The sequence below is a fragment of the Desmodus rotundus genome, chromosome 3 (genome assembly GCF_022682495.2).
Source record: "Desmodus rotundus isolate HL8 chromosome 3, HLdesRot8A.1, whole genome shotgun sequence".
Lineage (NCBI taxonomy): Eukaryota > Metazoa > Chordata > Mammalia > Chiroptera > Phyllostomidae > Desmodus > Desmodus rotundus.
The window spans coordinates 113565720-113588396 of NC_071389.1; the positions used below are offsets into that span (position 1 = coordinate 113565720).

Genomic DNA, 22677 nt, shown 5'->3' on the forward strand with positions numbered 1-22677 from the left:
GTGGCTGGCACCCTCTTGTACCTCACTACGGCCTCCCTGTTCTCATGCCCCTCTCATTCAGAAAACTCCAGGGCCTGTGTCTAGAGGTAAAAGTGAAAGTAAGCTGCCTTTCCCTTTTGGGAGGGAGGAAGAAATTGCAGCGAACAAATGTTTCTGAACCTGACCACAAAGTCGAGCAGCAGATGAAAGCTCTCCGGACACTGGGCACTGCCTTCGACCCCCTGCTTGCTTACCGCCTCATGCAGAGAGGCAGCACCTGGCCCAGGGCACTGCAGACAGTGCAGGTGAGGCGAGTGCAGACAGGTGGGCAGCAGAGAGCCAGCTGTGCATGTGTGCATGTGTCTGTCCCTGGCAGGGGCTGAGGCCACATACCAGGACCTTCTCTCTCAGGGGGGGCTTTCCTCAGGAGTACAGAGCTGGTGGTGCTCCTGTTGCCCAGTGCTGGGGGTTTAGGGTAGGAGTCTTGAGAAATTTAGGCCGTCCTGTCTGAGAAGGGTATGTGAGCCTGCATACGGCATGGTGCCTTCTGTCTCCTGTGCTGTGGTGCGTGCTTGCAGGCAGGGAACACGGGGTCAGCTGCTCTAGGGCAATCGCCTGGTGCATGTGTTAGGATGTGGGTGGGGAGAAGATCTTGAAGGAAGCAAATATAAATTTTTTTGAACATGCACAAGTCTGTCTTAGACAACAAAGGAGATAACACTAAAGCTGAAAGTCTTCTCTACCCAGGATCCTTAGGGCAGCCGCCCAGACTATCATCCCACAATGAGGCTGGTTGATGGCTCAAGTGTCCTAATGATCCTGGGTGAGGAGAATTTACATAAACCCCTGTCTTTAGGGGGCCCACAGTGGCAGGAATCTTGCAAATTCAGCAAGCACTGACCCACACAGGCTGGCACCAATGGCACTGCTCCTCGGGACACGTCGGCGTGGTTGGCCAAAAGTGGAGCTCAGGCAGGTAAAGGTGCCTGAGCCCCTGATCCACAGCAAAGCCCTGAAAGTTGCACCTTCTCCCTCAAAGACCCATTCAAGTGTTTCCCTAGAGTTCCTTATCATTGGGTCTGGCCACTACTGTGATGATGAGTAAAGGGAACAAGTCAGCAGTGATAATGTGCAAATCCACAATTTACATGTCTAATGAAAAAGGGGTTTCATTGAAAAACTGCTAAACCTTTATAGGAGGTACGGGAATAAAGTTCTCTGGGAACAGATTACGGACTCCATATACTGAATGATCTCTGAGTGGCTATCATAAGCACTTAGAAAAATGGCTCAGGCTGAGGTGCTTCCCAAAATTCCAACAGTGAATGTTCCATGCCAAGGGTTGGCGTTTACTGGGCTCTGTGGAAATAAGAGGGTTTCAAGTGCTTGGGGCAGACAGGTGGGGCTGGAGGCCTGGAGTGGGAGAGATGCTATGTGTACAACAGAAAGGCTAAGGAATTCTGACTGAAAATACCTGGGAAATCGTCCTAGCTCTATGAACTTTCTAGCTACATGACCTTGGGGCAAGTCACTTATCCTCTTCCAACCACATTTTTCCCATATGCAAAATGGGAGTAGGTTTACACATTTTTATCTCTTTAGAGGTCATTCTTTTTCTTCTGCCCCTCACATCCCATGTCCAACTCATCAGCAAATGCTGACTCTCTTCAGAATGTGTTCAGAATCTGGCCACTTCTCACCACTCTCCTACTTCTCAAGCTTCAGTCACCTCGACTTGGGTCACCCCAGCAGCACCCTACTCGTCTCCCTGCTCCTGTCCTGTCCTCCTCCTACAATTTGCACTGAAGCAGCCAAAATGAGCGTGCTAACCCATTCAGAAGTTGGATCATTCACTCCAAACCATCCACAGGGGACGAAATTGGGTCTTTGAAGACTACATCTCCCACTGCCCCCAACAAACACTGGGCATCCCACCCTTCTCCCTCAGCTCTGGCCCTGAGGGCTGCCTGCTTCACATGCCCGGCACCCCCTCCCAAGGGCCTGCTGTTCCCCACTCCTGACACCCACCCCCAAGCATGCAAACTCTCAGCTTGCCCTTCCCTGACCATCCCATTTAAAATTGCAACGCTCACCCCCACACTCTTCTTTCCTGGTTTGCTTTTCTCCATAGCATTTATCCCCATCTGCTATATTGTGTTCATCATCAGCCTCCCCTAACTGACAAGTAAATACATAAAGACAGTGATGTTTGTCTGCTTTGTTCTTAATTGAACTTTTAATACCTGAACTGCTGTCTGGCACACACAGGTGCTCAGTAAGTTTTTACTGGATAGGTGGACAGACGGATGGGTGGAAATACAGCATCTGAACTAAGAGCAGGGCTTTGAGGTCAGACTGACCTGGCTTCAAATAATCATGAGGCACAAATGCTTTTTTAAAGTTTTGTTAGTGTGAGTCCTTCATTAAGTTCTTTCTCGAGTTTTTCCTCTGTCAAATATGGGTAACAATACCCATCTCACAGGGTCATAATTTACAATGGGTTGTAAATTCTCAACAAGTAATTGTTATTAGTTTGCTGTGAGCCTCAAAGGAAATGATAACACATGAAAGCACTGAAAAAACTTTAAGGAAATGCAAGACTATTTTATTGTGAACTTAGAAAGTGCCAGGCACTGTTTTAAGCCTTTTTGCATGACTCAAACTCACATAATCCTCACGACACTGCTCCATGGTGGGTGGTATTAGTTTTCCCAATTCACAGAGGAGTAGACTGAGGTCCCAACCCCACACGGTTGTGTGCAGACAGGCCCCAAGCCCACATCATCTAACTCCTGCCCACAGGGGTCATTGCTTCTTCCAGGACAGTACTAACTTTGTTACTAGTGAGGACACAAAAGTATGAGACAACTACTAAAAAGGGCTTAGTACCCCAAATCTAGTACTTCTACATCATTTTGGATAGTAGTAACATTCACTGGTTCTCTGCTCCTTTTACTAACCTTTTCTTCCTACTCCTGATCCTTGTCTCCAACTGGTTCTGCAATGGCCTGATTAAATTGTGTTGTATCCTTTGCCCTTCACGACCTTAACTACCGTATGACTCTACAGACCCTTCTCTGTCAGTGATTACCTGTGTCTCTGCCTGTAATTTACATGAATTCTACGGAGCAGGATCTTTCAGTGTGTGTATCTTGCTGGGAGGGATTTAGCGCTGCATCTGGACACTGTGCACATAGCACAGTTTGCCCTTATTCCCCACACTCACTGTCGTCACGTGTGTTTCCCTTTGAGACCACACCCTCCTCCAGGGAAGGGGCAGTCTTTCTACTTTTGTATCCCCAGCACCTAGCATAACACCTGACATATAGAAGGCACTCAATCAATCTTTTTCAGCTGGACTGCAAATTGCTGATGAGGAAACTCAGGTTCCAAGAAGTTTATTTCTCTGGGCTACACAAGTGCTGGGTCCAAGGCAGGATGCACACCCAGGTCTCCCTGCCTCCCATTGAGGCCTCATCCCAACCTCTAGCAGAAAACCCTCTCAGAGGCCTCAGGCTTCCAGCCTCCACACCCCTACCCTAAGTCACCCTATATGTTACTTCTAACGTAAACACCATAAAATGGTGGTTTCATCATTTTCACAGGAAACTACACAGTAGTTACCTATTGCATCATGACAAAATTCTTCCATAGCATTTCGAGGCCACCTGTAATCTGACCCAGTCTACTTAAACAATTGTTACCTCCCACGGGGTGCCGAAGCCTCCACTGGGCAGGCCCCTCTGCGGCCCAAACCACAGGCTTCCTCAGGCCTCCTGATCACCCCTCATGTGGGTGTAGAACCTCTAACTTCAATGGCTTCACAATCTCCAACTACAGATTAAAGTTAATACTGATGACTTTTTATTTAAGGGAATTTTGCATGCTATAGAGCTACTCTAAATTCTCAAAGTATACTTCAGCAAAATTAGGGGAAATAGATATATTCTCTTAATACAGGAGTAAATTTCTTTCTATTGTAGAAAAAAACACATGAAAATTAACTGCCTTAACCATTTTTAAGTGCATAGCTCATAAGTGTTAAGTATATTCACATTGTTGTGTGCAATCTACAGAACCTTGCGAAACTGCACCTTTATTCTCATTAAACACTAATTCTCCCTCCTTCCTCCCCCATTCCCCAGCAAACACCTCACTTCTTCCTGTTTCTATAAATTTGACTACTGGTTACTTCATATGAGTAGAATCTTATAGTCTTTATCCTTTTGTAACTGGCTCTTTTCACTTAGCATAATATACTCCAGGTGCACCTACATGGTCAAACGTATCATGACTTCCTTCCTTTTTAAGGGGGAATAATATTCTAGTGTGTGTATGTAGCATGTTTTCTTTATCCATTGATCTGTTGATGGACATTTGTGTTGCTTCTACCTCTTGGCTGCTGTGAATAATGCTGCTATGGACATGGGTGTGCTCGTATGTCTTTGAGATCCTGCTTTGAATTCTTTTGGATACATATCCAGAAGTGGAAATGCTGGATCACATAGTAGTCCTATTTTTAACTTTTGGAGGAACACCCATACTGTCTTCCATTCTGGCAGCGCCATTTTACATTCTCACCAACAGTGCACAGGGTTCCAATTTTTCTGCATCCTCGCCAACTGTATTATTAGTTGCATTGAATAAATCGGTGTGGAAAAGGCCATTTCTGAAAGTGACCTTGTAAACATGGAGCAAAGACTAGTGCAAACTGAAATCACATTTAAACCCCCAAACTCCTGGACATAGTGGTATGAGGCAGACAAATTGTGTCAAGTGAGTGAGAATATCTTTTGTCATCTAATATCTCTGCATGTAGATTTTAATCACATATCTGTGGCTAGGGACATTTTGGAGACAATCCAATTTTTCCATAGGGTATACATGTATAAATATTCTAAATTTGTAAACAATGAATTTTTAACATTCTCGTTTAGTCACCACAGTTAACATTCTTCTGAAATGGCTGTCGTCCCAGGTCTCCTGGTCACTGTACCTGGGCACTTTCTTTGTGTGGCACCATCTGTCCGACCAGCCCTGCCCCTCACACAGTCCTATCTTAAGATGCAGCCCCTGCATTCTCTCACCTCCAAATCTCAGTAATCTCCATTACTCCCCAGATGAACCCATCACCTCCCAGGCTGCAGCCGTCCGCATGTCCAGGCCTGGCCAGATGCAGCCTTAGAACAACTGGAGAGAAGTGCCTACCCACAGAGAACAGGCCAGTTTTTATGGCAGTACCACTGTTGCAAATACAATTAGAGACGATATCGGTTTTTAAAATGCCAACAATAAACAGCTTCCACACCCTCAGAAAACTAACTGACATTCTTCTGTCTGTGAAGGGATAAAACCTGACAACTGATTATGAAGGCGAGTTTTTATGACAGGAAATATCAAATATCACTAATGATGGAAAATTATTTCATAACACGTGTCCCTATAGGCTAAAGACTTCCTATAGGAGTTATGCACATGGTAGAAAAAACAGGCCCACAGCTCAGGTCTTGGTGGGAACTTTTCCCAGGACATACAACAGGTCTCTTTGCTGTCTGGTTTGTTTTTGCTTATTTTAAGGGCTTTTGATCAGAGTGACAGAATTTCAAAACCACTTGACTGGGAGGTCAAAGGCCATAGTTTGGATCCCAGTGAGAGGGGTTAGAAAAGGCTCTGACCCCTCTAAGCCTTTGCTTTCTCATTTGTAACTGAGAAAAATGCCAGCTGTCTCACCTGTCTCACGTGGCAGAGTGGATGTGGGAGGGTTTTGTAAGATAAAAGGAAGGTAAGAACTGGCTCCCTGGGCTTCACAATCAGGCACTCGGCAGGAAGGCAATGCAGATATTGGCCATCTTCATACAGGGCCTCGGCCATTACCACACTAACTACCTAATGAACAACACTCTTCCTAGCTGGTGCAGCTCATATGTGGGGATTTCCCGTCACTAAATCTAGAGTGGCTCAGGGAATTTCCCACTCTTAGCATAATCTGTCACAACAGTCTTTTAGAAAATCTCCTGCTGATCACTCAGACTTCCTCAAGTTTGAGATAAGCCATTCTCCCTGGCCATCTTAAAACCGGAAATGGTAAACACAGGCAGGCAGGCAGCTCATGCCAGGGCCATGGGCAGCTTTCGCAAGGCCACTGCTGTCTGCGCTGAAACGGAGCCCAGATGCTGATCACCAAGGGGACTCTCAAGCCATGGAGAGGTACACAGAGGGAACAAGCTGGTCACCGGACGCTGACCTTCAATGGCAAAACAGGGCCAGTACTCTTCAGTGGTTCCCCAACTGATGAATGCATCCAATCACATGGGGCACATTTAGAAAAATAAAGATTCCTGTCCTAAGATGGACAATGGAACCGGCTTCTCGAGGGGGTGGGGAAGTTTGCTGAGAATGTATTTTCAGAAGCTCTCCAAGGATTCTGATGCCTGGCTAAGTGTGGGAACCATGGGAACTCAAGGCTAAACTTACTTAAACCCGCATGCGTGGACACATTGGAAGACATGTTCATTTTGTTGCCTGTTCCTGCAGCAAGCCACAGGTTGGAAGGCAGTGGATTCTGATCTCATTGACCGAAAACGTCTGCTTTAGTCCCATATGTACCATTGGGTGTTCCTGTTATTAATAAAAAGGGCCAAATCCTTTTGTCCATGCTCACCTCTCCACCTGGAGCAACTTCCCTACCCCAAACAGGTGACCAAATTCTGACCCACACACCCAGTTTAGCCATCACTTCTTGTGATAGGACCCACAACTTTTTGGCTGTCCCCGCTGTTGTTCCCTGACCCTGCCATCTGGTCACAATCTCTGTTATTAATGTCCTAGAAGCATGTTAGGCTTAGCTCTTAAAAAACAGTTACCACAATTTTGTTGTTATTGTATGTTAGCTGTTTAACTACAATATTCCCACTGGCTGTTTATATGTCTAACTCCTAATATACAACCCCACTTCCTACCCCAGCTATGACTTTCTCAGGGACAAGAACTTGCTAATCAGTCAGTATTAGTTGACTGAATTAAAGAATGAAACATCTTTCATATTCTACAATTTAAATTGACACGGTTAAGTCACTATTATGCCTCCTAATCTAGATTTTCAAGTTATTTTCCATGTAGTACTTCTGAATGTTGTAAACATATCCAATATAAGGGTTCTAGAAGAGGACTTGTTCACCTTCACTGATGACCTTTTATAATGTCTAAGGGCCCCTCAACATAACTCCCTCCAGCGTGTTGTTTCACTCCTGTGCTCACCTTGGGGCCACTGCCACCTGCTGCTGCCCAGAGCAGTGAGAAGAGTAAATCACCTTGACTGAGCTTAATTTACATCAAGTCTGCTAATGGTTTTTTGTTTCTACAAATGGTTTAGTAAGTTTTATTTTAAACTACCTATGAATAATTTTCCCTCTGCTCAAGTTAAAGCCAAAAATTGTCCTAGCGTTGGGTCCTACATGCCTGTACAATGGGTGTTCAGGGGCCCTGGAAAGGCAGGAGGGACTGGGCAGTCATCGCCCTCGGGGGTCCCCTCACTCTCTCCTGGGAGCACAATGGCTTGAGAGCCCTCAGCCAGGAGCTCAGCTTCCTCCTGTTCTGTAACTTTGCTGTCATTTCCATTATTTTATGCATATACACCTAGTCTCCGAAACACTTTGAACAGGCCTTCCAAGTCAGAGAAACACAGAGAGACCTCCTATGTTGCAGCCAGGCTCATTCAGGGGACAGAGCCACTGGCGATGGCAGGGCTGGAGCACAGGAGCCCTCGTGGCCCTGGGGAGGCAGAGGGTGCACAGCTGCACACAGCAGGTCTGACATGCTGGGTGGGTCTCTAGTTATGTCAGGATCATTCCACTCAGAGCCAGAGGCTGGGTCAGGCCTTCCCGGGGCCTGTGCACGAGTGTGGGAAGAAGAACAGGAACCATGCCCTGGGAGTGGAGGAATGCTGGAGGGAGGAGCAGAGGGATGGCGGGGCTACCCGCACTGACCGCCTGGCTGCTGCTCTCCCCCACACTGGCTTTGCTTGCTTGGCTGGAATCAACACAGATACACCCCCAAGCTCAAGATGAGCAGGCAGCCCACTCTCCTGCACAGACCCTGGGACCCTCCTACCCAGTTTCTCACGTCCACAAACACAGCCACTCTGTATGTAGGTTGGCGTTCTGAATGCAGAAATCTTGGGCGACTTTGTTCTCTTTTTCTAACTTTTTGTTAGTGAAATGCTGGTCTTGTTTTTTTAATCTGCCAGATATAGAAGCCATAACCACATCCCTGTCTGCTCTCAGCCAGCATAGAAAACCAATCAAAACAAGGAAGAAGCACAAGCTGTACTCCTCTGGCAAGGCCAAGGCTGCCTTCAAGCTGTCAGCTACAGTTCTCATTCATTTCAGTGAGTTCCTGGCATTGATTTAAGGTGAAAAACAGAGACAAGACTGTTTAAAGCATCTACTGTACCCATGTGCAGCAGCCAGCTAAAGTTCTTTCAGATAAGTATTTTTCTTACGTCTTTGTAAGAATACATGGATTGTAATTCACAGCTTCCCAGTGTGAGTACACTATTTCTTCCACATTTAAATAGAAACTAGTTTAAATGACAATACTCACAACAATGCTAAAAAGGAAGGGTGAGATTAAAAAAAAAACACTGAATAACAGGATAATGGGCAATATCACTTTTGAAAACAGTAAACAGTATTTCTCAAAAATCAGTCCATCGCCTTAAACCTTACCCACCCCAAATTAGGAAGGAACATTTTCATGTAACTCAAAAACAAACTCTTGTATAAAGAAGTTTCATGGACTAGAAGCAAAACCCAGCACAATAAAAATCAGATCTACCCTTGATTCTTGCTGTTTTCTATATCCTTCTAACTGCTCTGCTGTAAACAAAACCAATCCCTCTGCTTTACTGTGTCCACAACTAAAAGTACTCTTGGGACACAGGACTGGGACAGACGAGCTTTCACAGGCGCTTACATCTGACAGGCGGCAGCGAGGACAGAAAGCACTGCAACTCTGAAAGCGGAGTCAAATCAGCAACACAACAATTCTTTCTCTGCACACATACCCATGTGAAGGCTTTCCAGACTCCAAAATCGTGCTATTTCCCCTCGAGCTACCATCCTTCTGTTTGACAAACAGCCACTGTCAGAGCAGGACCAGGGCTTGACTGAGCATCCAGAGAATCACACAGGCTGCTTTCTGGAACTGCAGAAATCGCTTATTCACAGCTCTGACGCTGTGACCACGCTGGCCAGAGCCTGCTGTGAGACAGCGCTCACCGCTCACCCGGCGGTTGGCGGCCCCAGACATCTCCAGACGCCAGGGAGGAAATTCTACACTAAGGCAAACCGGCACACGCCAAACCCACACACACTCACAAGCATATCAGGTGCAGTCAACAGCCCTTCACAAAGGTGGTGGGGATGTGTTTGCTGCTTTTCATTACAATCCCAAAGTCTGAGTTAGATTTTCAGAGAGCTTTTAAAAAGGGATCTGTTTACCAGAGAAAAAGAAGAGAGGTTGCTAAGTTCAAAAACGGAGTTGGGATTACACACTATGTGTGGCATGACAAAAATTTGAGTTATGATATTGCATTACATTAACTGTAAATTTATGGACTTGCTTTAAAAGAGGAGTTTTGTTGAAAAATATATGTGTAAATATGTGCACCTTTTATTATGTGAAAATGATAGGTATATCTTTTACTATATAAAGTATGTATACCTATAATGAAGAAATTGTTTTTTTCATGTTCTCTCTAGATGACATATGGGTTATGTATTTCCTCTATATTTTTTGGTATTTTCCAAGTTATCTTCAATGAGCAAGTCTTTTATGTGGTGAAACAATTGTTGACAAACTGTGCTTCCTTCAATTTGTTCATGACAGGAACTTTACAAACAATGAGATGATATACACAAAGTAGTAATCACATGGTCATCACTTAACGAATGTCGATTTAAAAATGATAGTGCCAATTAGGAAATGCATGCTTTCCCATGTGTGATGGGCTGTGGAGTGACTCAGACCTAGGTTCAAAATCCGCTCTACCAGAACTACTTCAGAGAAAGTTCCCAAATCTCTAGGTGTATGTTTCTGATTTGTAGAATGACCAATGATCCTTATAGAGTTATTGAAAACATATTTAGGACGTATTTAGGACAATACAGCACTTCACTAGGGATTAATAAATATTACCAATCAAGCCGCTGCTACTCTGAAAAACCTGAGGTCTGTCATAACATGTAAGTTGCCACAGAATTCACACTGTGAACTCAACAGGCAAAGCTTTTATTAGTTACCAATATAATACCCATGTTGACAAGGTGCTATTTTGTAGGCTTTTCTTACCATTAAACATTTGTGGCTACTTCTATTGACTTGAGGCACCCTGCCCTTCAAGCCAGCTAAGAAAGGGTCCTGAGGAACTTGGGGCGTCACTCGTCAACAACAAGTGCCCGTACAAGCACACTCATGTTCACTCAACCAGACTGCCTTCCCATCTTTCCTCTGCATGTACTTTTTAAAAATAACTTAAAAGAGTCAAATTTTTAAAATGCTTAATAGATCACTTTATAGGAGCACATCTATTCTTAATAAAGGTGGTACTTAATTAAATTATGGGCTCAAAAGACTTACTGAAATTATTTTGCATAGCAGACCGCTCTCCATAAGATGAAGTTTCCTATACACCATGTGGAATACCAGTTGCATAATATGTTCCATAAAACAACTTTGAAAACCACTGTATATTATATCTACCTCTTGAAAATCCATAAAATACATTAGTAACCACAGGCTCAAATAAGTCCAAATAATGACATCTGTGTAATCTTGTTTAAGATAGAATTTCCCAATCTTATCTGGCCACAAATCTATCTTTTTTATAATAATACATCATTACTACCCCAAAGAGAGTGTCGATAGGCCTTGCTCCCAGACTGTGGTCCATGGACCAGCAGCACTGGCACAACCCAGGAACCTGTTAGAGGTGAAGGTTCTCAGGCCACACCCATGTCTGTGAAATTGAAACCTGCACTTTAACAAGACCCAGGGGTGTCCAACCTGCAGCCCACAGGCTGCACGTAGCCCAGGATGGCTGTGAATGCGGCTCAACACAAAATCGTAAATTTACTTAGAACATGAGATATTTTTGTGATTACATATCATGATGCATTTAATATGTGGCCCAAAAAGACAACTCTTCTTTTCCAGCATGGCCCAGAGATGCCAAAAGGTTGGACACCCTTGCTGGCATTCAAATGCACATTCAGGTTTGAGAAAAGTTGTTCTAGGAAACGCTAGAAATTTTTTGCCCTGAGGCAACATCTTGAATGCTAGACTGTCTTTCATCAAATCAAAAAGTAATGAAGACAGGGAATGAATGGTTGAACTGGTTTGCTTAGAAGGAAGAGGCGAAATGCTGAACATGGAGATGCAAAGCAGGGGGAGGTGGGAATTAATTGTGATGGGAAGGTGAGAAGATGGGAATTAACACAGCTCAAGTTCCAACAGGAGGCAAATAAAATCCACAGTGTTTTCATTTTCCTTCTGCTCCTCCCTTTTTTGGTTAGAACTGCAAGTTTTCAAAAAGAAAACGATTGCTTTGCCACATTTCCTTAGTACCGCCCCAACCGCCTGTTTGCTCACTTTCACTTTTCATTGGCAGCTGGCAGAGAAGACAGCTTTTGCCTCCCAAGGACTTTTTCTAAATCCAGAGATGGGGTCAGGGCACTAGAGTAAGATCCTTGGGATTTTAGGATCTTAAAACAAGGCATTCACTAAATAAACATACTTTATTATACACTCAAAACAAAATAATGATTCTTATCATTATTTTGGGGAAATGTAAATAAACAAAAACTGTATTTAAATGAGACATCTTCTCAAAGGATGTTGACCCAACAACGCTTCTAAGATATTTTTGGAAGAAGTCACAAGGGTTTGACATTTAGCTTTTGAAAACATTTTTAGTGATTAGAGCCACTGAAAAGCTGCAGCAAAAATCGTAAGCATAGTTGAAGTCTTAAACCCCACCCCTTCCAACACTTGCATTAATCTTTTCTCCTTGGATAAGACATCACTACATGGCACGGTCAGGACTGGGAAGCCATGAACTTTGGTTATTGGCCACACTGAAAGAACTAAGCAAAGGAATCAATCCCACAGGACAGTGAAGAAATCCAAATTATATATTAATATCAAGTATTTAGAAATCAGACAGGATAAAAGCTAACAACATGTAAGATGTTATAATCATTTTAATTCTACAGACATAGAAATTAAAGTTATTTTTGGCAAAGTGGTTCTAAGATCCATATATATTTACATACATACGTGTGGAAAAGAAATGCCCTAAAACTGTTGAGGAGGTGTTAGTAATGATACCTTAAAATCAAACCGCTGGTCATCACTTTATGTCTCTAGGACTGCTGCTTCTTCTTCTTTCTTTTAACTAAAATTTTATTTATTTTTTTAGAGAGAGGGGAAGGGAGGGAGAAAGAAAGGGAGAGAACCATTGACGTGAGAGAGAAACGATTGGTTCGATTGGTTGCCTCTTCTACGCACCCTGACCTGGGACCCAGCCCACAACCCAGGCATGAGCCCTGACTGGAAATCAAACCAGTGACCTTTCACTTTGTGAGAAGACACCCAATCAACTGAGCCACACTGGTCAGGGCTAGGACTGCTTCTTGAGATTGACTAGGTAGTCATTAAGGGTCCATTTACCTCCGAATTTCTGATCTCTTCTTATTTTAAGCACAATATGGTATGGATTTTTTCATAGGACCCCTCTATGAGTTTGCATAGAAATATTACCAGCATTGGTTATCTGTTTATCAATTAAAGTTTCCCAGCTGCTGCTGCTTCACCAAAGCAGAAACCTCTCCGGATGGTATAGGGTGTCCCTGACCTGTGTATAGCCTAAGAACTTTATGTCCCCACTAGGTTTGGATACAGTCTCATTGTCAAGAGCTACAGGACAGGCACAAGATAGCAGAAGGCCCCAAAGCATAGAGTAATCCTATTGTTTGGCACAGCCCTGTTGTTACTTTTAGAAAATGGGCTGAAGGATAAATACCACATCAGCCAAGCACCAAGGTACTCCTTACACTAGGCTGGACTGAGACCCAGTCCAAATTCCCACGTAAGTAATGACCACCCGGAATCCAGCATTACATAGCAAGGGTTCTCTGTACACTCACTCACGTGCTGTCCCTCACTGCTGATGAGGGCTGGAATGGGGGATGCCTTAACAGGCATTAGCTACAGTTATTCAGACCAAGGCTCCTTTGTCCATTAGCATAAATAACTGCAAATCCAGAGCAATCCCTTTTTTCCTGAGTGGATTAAAGACAGGCATCATTATTAATCTACAGGTCACAATTATACTATTTTCCAGAAAAATATTAGAAAATATAACACAGACACTCAATGTGCAACATTTTCTAGTGCATATAGATGTACAACTGCACCCACTGTTTCAGAATGCTGCCTACTCATGTATGGGGGAGGCAGGCTCCACTTAGGTCTTACTGAAACATCATTTGGCAGCCAGGCGGCTCACCACAAAAGCGGGGTGGGGTGGGGGTGGGAGGGGGGCAAGTCGGAGCACACAGGAAATGGAGCTGGTTACAAGGACTTGCAGGGTGAGAACCACGCAGTGTGCACTTGAAGTCAGAGGATGAAAATGTGCCTCTCTCTGTATCTTCAAAGCTATTTCTTGTAAGCCTGGGCTTATGTAAATATCAACACACAAAATGGAAAATTTGTTCTCATTGGCTTCAGTGCACCCTCCCATCATTTATACCATCTCCATGCCCCAACCTCTCTAAAAATGGCGCCAGAAAAGACACTGTTTCTGGGCATTGACGAGAACGTTTAGATAAATTCTGAAGCAAATATAAAATCACCTTTAAAAGATAAGGTGCTGTTGTAATTTTACGACCAGTGCTTTTCCTGTCCTCTGTGAGCACACATGCCTTTTCACCCTTCAAGGCCTAGTACGTATTTCACCTCTTCTGGATTTGTCCATTTCCCTTTGGGTCCTTAGGACTGAGCATGTTTCAAACATAACAAAATGGATATTGGATGAATTTCACTTTTCCTTTGTTTTAATACAAGGCAATTGTTAAGGTGTGATCTTTAAAAATGAGATATAATTGGCATATAACAGTTTCACATAGGTGTGGTTTTTAAAACTGCTAAACAGGCATACTTCTGTGTACATTGATGGAATGATCTTGTGTTTTGTGATAGAAAAGCCCAGCACCTGAGTGACAGTGAGCGGAATGGGAACGAACCTGGGCTTTTGAGTCGGTCTGATCTGGTTGGAACGCCAGCTCTACTCTATGATTTAAATCTTGCTTAGCAGAGAGAGGAAAAAGTACTGCATGTTTTTAAGTGTGGGATTCCTTGTTTGTAAAACCAGTAAGATGTACAGATTACGGGCACTTGGTGGTTGTTTGCTAGATGTTTAGATCTCTTGCTTTCCTTCCTCTGACTTTAAAAATTCAGTATCTGAAACTTAGTTTCAGACTCATGATGTTTTGAAGACTCTAGTAGTTCAGAAAGACTTGAACAAATACAACTTTTAGAACTGAGAATATTTTAACTGTTCAAAGATAATTTCAAGAGTTTGCTGGAAAATGCTAAGCACTTTATTTGTAATACTTGTTTCTGTCCATGGAACCCTTTCACAATTTCCACTCTCTGCTGACTGTGGAACCCACACGTGTCTCAGCACAGTCAGAAGAGAGTGGGTTCAGTGTGTATGGTGTTCTCATTCGGGGAAGCATTTTTACTGCGGGTACTTGCCTAAAGACAAGTGAACTGAATTATCTTGTTGCACAAATAAATACGGCCAATGCCAGCGTTCCTTGGTATTCGAGTATAAAGAGGGATGCGGAAGGGAAATGAGTACTAGACCAGATCTCTGACATCCGCACCTGACAATCAAAGAGCTATGTCACCAGTTCTTCAACCAGCTTTCCCAAGAATTTTGTTTCAATCGCTCTCAATAGGTGATAAGCAAACAAGATCTCATTTCATAGTTTCTCTGATTTATTATTGAAAGAAAACTTTTGAAAACCAAATTCAGAAAGAGATAATCCAAATATAAGATATCAGCTCTGCCTGGTGTAGTTCAGTGGAGTGAGTGCTGCTGGCCTGTGAACCAAAAGGTCGCCGGTTCGATTCCCAGTCAGAGCACATGCCTGGGTTGTAGGCCCAGTCTCTGATAGGGGGTGTGTGAGAGGCAACCACACATTGATGTTTCCCTCCCTCTCTTTCTACCTCCCTTCCCCTTGCTCTAAAAATGAATAAATATTAAAAACAAAGCAAACATAAGAGATCAGACAAAAATGTTTTCTGATGTGTTTAAAATAACTTAAAGGAATCATACACACAACTCAACCTGAGATTGTATTTCTTTTCTTTCCTTTCTTTTGAATAAAAAACTTAGTGGACTCTCTAGATCTTTAGAAAATCCTTAGATAAAGCCTGAAATTTTGGGTCAAGAGAATCAACAGAAAAGATTCAGTTGAGGTTTTTTTCCCCTCTAATAATCTGAGTGTATGCATTTTAAATTTGTTTAACCTCTATTGGGATAATAATAAAATAGTAACAGAATATTGTTCTGTATACACTCCTGGTGCTCTAGGGCTTAGATTAAGTGACTTGTCTAAGGTTCAACCACTGGTTAGTGCAGTTAAACAGGTAACTCAGAACTCTGGCTGTGAACATGGCCCACTGCTCATCACTGCCCTTGTTCCCTAGGTATTTAATTAATGCTGCCCTTTTGTTCTTTGTGGTGGCAGCTAATACTAACTGCGTGCTCACAGTGTGCCAGGTCATTCTCACTTATCTGTGGGTAGAGAACATTGATATCTCCTAGGGCAGAAAAGGACATTGAGACTTTCAGTCAAGTATCTTGACCACTGGGTCATAGAGCCAGTCAACTGTACGTGCGTGTGTGCATGTGTGTTTGTGTTTGGACCCAAAGCTCTGTTAATAAGAAAATTAATTTTCATACCAATAATTAGAATACCACAATGCCAGAATCACTGTATGACTCCCCCTTTTTTTGGTAATTCATTAGGTCTAACTATCAAGTATCAGTAATGCGTTATTCTATTGATCATGCTAAAGAAAAAAACAGAAATATGTTCTGATCTGTTTCTTTTAAAGTTTTTATTTACTTATTTTTAGACAGAGGGGAAAAGAGGGAGAAGAGAGGGAGAGAAACACCAATGTATGGTTGCTTCTCACGTGCCCCCTACCACACCCCCACTGAGGGCCTGGCCTACAAGCCAGGCGTATTCCCTGACTGGGAATCAAATCTGTGACCCTGTGGTTCACAGGCTGACGCTCAATTCACTGAGCCACACCAGCCGGGGTTATTCTCATATGTTTTTAACTGAACTATTGGTGAGTAAATTTGCTGTTTCCAACAAACTAGAAGTAGGATCAACAACAAAAAAACTCAGGCAAAGGAAAAAAACCTACTTTCTTTGTTTGTACCAAGTAAAAAATAAATCTAAAGTGTTTAAATAATTTTATTAACTCTGTTCCAAGACTTTTCAAAAAATATGCTTCAGTAATTTCTTACAATTCATTTAATTTTTAAAAACCAAAGTTGAAATGGCAGAAACATTTAGGATTAAATTTCCCCCACTTATAAATGTTGGGATATTGCATCATAACAAAAATCAAAGAATAAAACTTTCTGGTGTATACTTAACACTACTATTTCTTTAAAAAATATTGCATAAAAATAAACACTGAGAGAATGATGTTGAGCTTTCAGATACAGTAAAGCCAAAATAATTTTTAATATGGTAGCAAAAAAATAATTTTTATTTAGTCCTAAGACTTATGGTAAATTTTCAGCTGTAAAAATCAGAAAACCTACACATAAGCAAAATAGATACCTCTGTACTAAAAGTTAATGTCTTAACTTCGACCATAACCTTGCAGCCACCCTCCCACTGCATTCTGGGTCTGCCCTCCTGGTGACTGCTTTAGTCAAGATCAACACACTCCTGGCTGCTAAGTCCAATGGATACTTTTCAGTCAGTAAGTATCTAACTTGACTCTGGCACATTTGATATTATCCACCACTCTCTCCCTGATGCTTGGCTTCTTCTGACACCACTTACCTATCTGGCCATTCCTTCTCTGTCTTCTTGTGGATTTCCTTTCCTTCAATGGTCCCCCCAAATTGTTGATCTTTTTCTAATTTTTCACATACACGTGGGATGATAACTTTCTGTCCTATAGCTGTAAGAATAATCATTCATTTGCTGATGACTCCTGAATCTTCACCTCTAGCCTGGGTCTCCTTCCTCAAGTGAGACCCTATGGTTGAGTGTGTGGTGATGACAGCTCCATCTAGCTGTCCTGCGTGCTCCTCAAACTCAGCTTCCTTGGAACAGGACTGAGTGCCCCTTCTGTGGACTCTCCTCCTATTCGTCCCAAAACTCAGACATCTGGGTATAAGCACCCAAAATATTTAGACAATTAGCTTGACCTCCAAGTTTGTTCCTGGTTCAGGGCTCTCTCCCCTTGATTAAGCAACAGACTCCTCCCATCTCCATGTAGGGCCACCATCGAGCCAGTGTTGTCTCTAAAACGAAAACCTGATCATCTCACTCCACACAAAGCCCTCTGTAGTTCCAGGTGGCCCCCAAGACAAAGTCCCCTGAACAGGAGGCCCTGAACAGGCAGGCTCCTTCTGATCTCTACCTTAGACCCCCCTCTCAACCCTTCAGTCCTTCCCCTCCTATTCATCCTGCTTCAGCCGCCGACAGTGCAGGACCTCCCACCAGGTGCGATCAGACTACCTAAAACTCCTAAATCAGAAAGAAAATGATACATGCACTTGTGCCATTAACATGTTAACTTGAAAACACACAGGACCAGAATCCTGCATTCTTTCTTACACAGCCCATACCCAGAACAGGTCAACTATGAGTTCCAGTTCTAGCTTCTTTAAAATACAGTAATAACCAGAGACAATTGGGAAGCATTCTGAGTACAGATTATTTGATTTTTCCATTTTGTACATCTCTCGCTTCTCTTCTAGTTGGACAGAAATTTTTTTTTTTAGCAATTCACCTTTATTGAATCTCTCCAAAATATTCAATTTAGTTTTCACAGACATCAGTCCCTTTTCAGTCTTATATTTACATTTCATTTGTTTATATAGTTAAATAACTTCCATAGTTAAAATAATACAACTGCCATGAAGAGGTTTGAGGCCATGCCCTTGCCCTTGACTCTGGACAAGGATAGAGATCAATAGACCATAGCAGCAGCTAGTGAGTAGCTAGTGAAGCAAGCACTTGGCTGGCCCTGGCTGGTCTGCATGTGGAGGATGTCTTTAGTCTGATGAGCCTGTGGATGGGTTGAGACCATTTCTGTTGGGCTCCCTACCCTCAAATGTGCTCTCCTTTCTGTGGTTTCCGCCCTTTGCACACACTGTTCCCCTTAGCCTGGAATATACTCTTCTTATTAACATACTGAATTCAACTCTCATTCATCCTTCAAATCTCAGTGGTGGGCCATTTTCTCCAGGAAGTCTTGGGACTCCCCAGGTCTGACTTGCATACCCTCCGTTTACACTTCACCCCTACCTTGCCATCATGGCTTTATGCTTCTGGAGATTCACAGTGCCTCACTTAAACAGGACACATGTGTATATTATACAGCATCATCTATATTTGTTAAATGGAATAGTACAGATGAAGTATCACCTAAACCAAAGACACATTAAAAGAAGGTGTCAGCCCTGGCTGCTGTAGCTCAGTAGATTAAGTGCTGGCCTGTGAACCAAAGGGTCACTGGTTTGATTCCCACTCAGGGCACAAGCCTGAGTTGGGGGCCAGGCCCCCGGTTGGGGGAATGTGAGAGGCAACAACACATTGATGCTTCTCTCCCTCTCTTTCTTCCTCCCTTCCCCTCTCTCTACAAGTAAGTAAATAAAATCTTTAAAAAAAAGAAAAAGAAAAAAAGGTTTCAGAGCAACTTTGGCACTTTGTGAAATGCCACTGTTTATGTCCCTATGTCCTGTATCATTACCCAGTAATAGGCATATTGACTTTACAACAGGTATGAATAAACTTGCTTTTAAAACCTATACTAGTTCCTACGTGGGGGAGAGTAAATAAATACATACACAGGAAATATTTTTCATTTTATGAAAAAGTACATTTCAGTACACAATCAAATTGAAACAGTTGCAGACATGGAAAGAGTGTCACTCCTGAGTGATAACCTCCAATTATACTTTGAAACTACTGGGCTTTAGAGATTAAGTCAAAACCCTTCCCCCCACTTTAGACAAACCAACCCTGAATCTGTGCAGACGAAAGCCAGTAAAGTTGTGGGCTATCTGGGGGTAGCGCTGCGGGGACAGCGGTGTTGTGGGGGGCTTGTTGTGGGGACAGCCCTCCATGCGCGCAGTGATGTGGAAGGAGGCCACCTCACTGGCTCCGTTGGGGCACAGACGGCGGGTGCACTAGCCTTGGTTTTGGAAGGGACTCCTAAAGTCCCCCAAGAGGCTGCCACACCCTGACTTTTTGCTGGGGCTTTTCAGGTCATGGGTTCAGCAAGGAGGGCTCCCAGTGGTCCTGCGGGTTCATCGGGCCAATCACCTGCTAAGTAAGCCTCGGAGGGGCCACTCTTGCAAGGATGCACCCAGGTCCTCATGGAGGAGAGGTCACAGACAGGGCTGACTTGAGCTTGAAGACATTGGGCTGAGGCCAGTGCTACAGGCAGTTTGTAGATGTTTATCAAAATTATGGCCAGACTGTAATGGCCAATGGGTCCACCCCCAAAGCTGTTCCCTGAGCAAACCAGCTCTAGCTTTCCTCTCCGGGCTTGCACAGATATCTACAGTGAAAGAGCAGAGTGTTAACTGTAGGGAAGCTGGGAGGTTTTCAGTGGTAGCACCCTTTTTAGAGTTAAACGTTGCTCTAAAGTAGTACCCAATTTGTTGTTCTTGTGGCAAAAGGAAAATTGCAGTATGTTGGATTTCTTTTCACTAAGTAATTTATTTTGGAAACTTCTAAAGTATCTTAGTCCCAAACATGTCCTGTATTCTAAGTGGTAGACCCTGGTAAAATCAATGACTGAGTGCAGTCTGGAATATTTTTCACTTGCTTTCCTATTGACAGGAGAACCAGCTTTTTAAAACCTCAGAGTAGGTTTCCAAAATAGCTCCTCCCTGCACCAGTCACTGGCCAGCTCCTTACACGCTGTCCAGACAGGATATGTGCTGGCCGGCCTTTGGGTCATCCTGCCCTTTGCAGATCAAGATGTTCTGTACATACACCATGCCTTTAAGGACTGGATTGGTTTCTGGTTGCTTCCTAATGAAAAATGTAGATAGGTAGTTATGACTGAGAGTCTCATAATCCCACTGTTAGCACTTAAATTCTTACATTATTCTGCTGAAGACCGAGCAATTGTAGCCCAGGTCACCATAGGACTAGACTGGCTTAATTTGATTCTCTTTGCTAACTTGCAAAATGTGACTGTCAATTATAAACAGTCGCGGGGATGTAAAGTACAGCATGGGAAAGTCATCAATAGTATTGCAATAACCATGTGTGGTGTCAGATGGGTACTGGACTTACTGGGGTGATCACTTTGTGAGTTACTTAATGGCTAATGAGTATGTTGTACACCTGAAACTAATATAATATTGCATGTCAACTGTAACTGAAAAAAATTTTTGAAGTGACTATAGTCGTAAGAAATTAAAATGTAGAAATTTAAAAAATCAAATCAGGCACTAATTTGAGTAATTTAAAAATATTTTTAAAAGCCATAAACAGTCTAAGTATGTCAACTTGTCCTGTTTGTATCTCCTGAGAAAATTTTCTTTCCCTACTTTTTAGACTTTGTTACTATTGCACCTAACCTGGTTGTTTTTTCTTCTCTCTCCTCTGTTGTCTGGAATTATAAAATACTCGAATATAGTTGCTCGAATACTTGAATACAGGTTAACCAAAAGCTTCTAAAAATGTTAACAACTGATCATCATTAAATGGCACACCTTACTCCACTGACTTCACTGTCCTGCTTGTGGTCCGTAAAGGCCCCTCTCGTGTGTGACAGCTGTGGAAACGGGGTGCCCTCCTTTCTGGGAGACAATTCAGATCATCGCTTGGTTTACATTAAATGCGCAAACTAATCTGAACTCGATGGGAAGGAGGCAGAAAGAGAAGGATGAGTAGACATGAGAATTTAGAAAAGCAATCAAATTTGAATTCTGATCAAAATAGACTAGTTGAGGGAGATGGTACGGCAGGAACCCAAAGTAAGTATGGGGACATTAGGAGCACAGGTAGCCTGTGACCGAATAAGTCGCCTTCGATGTAAGAGAAAAGCTTCATGAAAGAAGAAAGCAAAGGCAATAAAGTCAACTGCATAAGAGAACGTTACCATGGTGCAGACATGCTTCTAAGACTCAGGGCACAAATGCCATCACCAATAATGCAACAGGGTTTCTACAGGTTGGCAGCCTGCCATCCATGAACTTCATAAAAACACTTACATAAGGGCCCCTGTGATTCATGATCTGGCTCTATTATTTCAGTACCACACCCATGCAGTTGATAACCATTGCTGAGCACCACTCCATGTGACCTCTCTTCACAGCCCATCTGGGCCAGCTAGGAGATCTACTAGAAATACTGATCAGATAAATACTCCAGATGAAGCAAGAGAGAGACAACGAGTGTCCGAAAGGCCCACGGTACAGTGGTGCAAAGGTCTGAGGACAGACAGCTCACCTTCACCTGAGAAGTAGGTCTTCATTTCTTAAATTAAATTACTAACATTCAAATTTCTACATTTTGAGAAAAAATATAGTTGTGGGCGTTCCTTGATTTGGAGATTTTGAGAGCATATGACCAAGGAGGAGGAAACATATATTCATGTTTTAAATGCCTTTATTGTGGAAAATTTCAAATAAACACAAAAGTAGAGACATTGTAAAATGAGTCCACAATTACCAATATTTTACCAATTTTTCCCAACTATTTTTTGTAATATTTTAAAGAAAATGATCCATATATCATTTCATACAAAAAATATTTTAGTATGCACTGATAACAAATAAGGATTAAAATGTTACACTATCCCAACTAACAAAATCAACAATAATTCCTTCACGGAATACTCAGTTCATGTAAAAATTTCCCCACTTATCTCAAAATAATCTTTTTACAGCTAATTTGTTGGTCAGAATCCAAATAAGGCTCACATATTTTATTTACTAAACATAATTTAGATTAAACCAAATTTATCCATTTGGGTGGCATCTACCAGAGATTCTGCACTCACCACAAGGACTGATGGAACAGGAGTCATCCCTGCACTTTGCTGGGGTGTAAACCTGTACTGGTCCACGGTTCAGGCAGCCGAGGGTCCCGCTCTTGGCCTATGGAAAGGCAGGAGTGCAGAGACCGGGAGACAGAAGAGCTAGAGCTGGTATACCACGTACTTGCCCTCCCTGGGCTTTTATAGGCAATGTGCTGCTAATCTCTCTAGGCAAGGGAAGCCGGTGAGAAATGCTTCTGTTGCAATGAAGTCAAGGACCTCCATGGAGGTGGGTCATCAGTGGCAGGAAAAATGGACATAGTTTCAGTAATGGGCAGCGGGGCCAGCTCACTCACTGGAAATCTTTGT

The 22677-nt window shown here is 42.9% G+C and overlaps 1 protein-coding gene across 11 annotated transcripts in view; it reads right to left on the minus strand.

Moving 5' to 3' along the window:
- The window catches only part of SPATA13 (spermatogenesis associated 13), a 357951-nt gene that overhangs the window by 21421 nt on the left and 313853 nt on the right, over nt 1-22677 (minus strand). The window contains exon 1 of one of the 11 annotated variants that reach the window (XM_045194754.3): nt 9044-9278. The exons of the other annotated variants lie outside the window; for them this stretch is intronic. Within the exon in view, the coding sequence (XP_045050689.1) occupies nt 9044-9098 (55 nt within the window). The 5' untranslated portion in view covers nt 9099-9278. Of the gene's footprint in view, nt 1-9043; nt 9279-22677 lie in introns of those variants that run through there. 11 annotated transcript variants of the gene reach the window in all.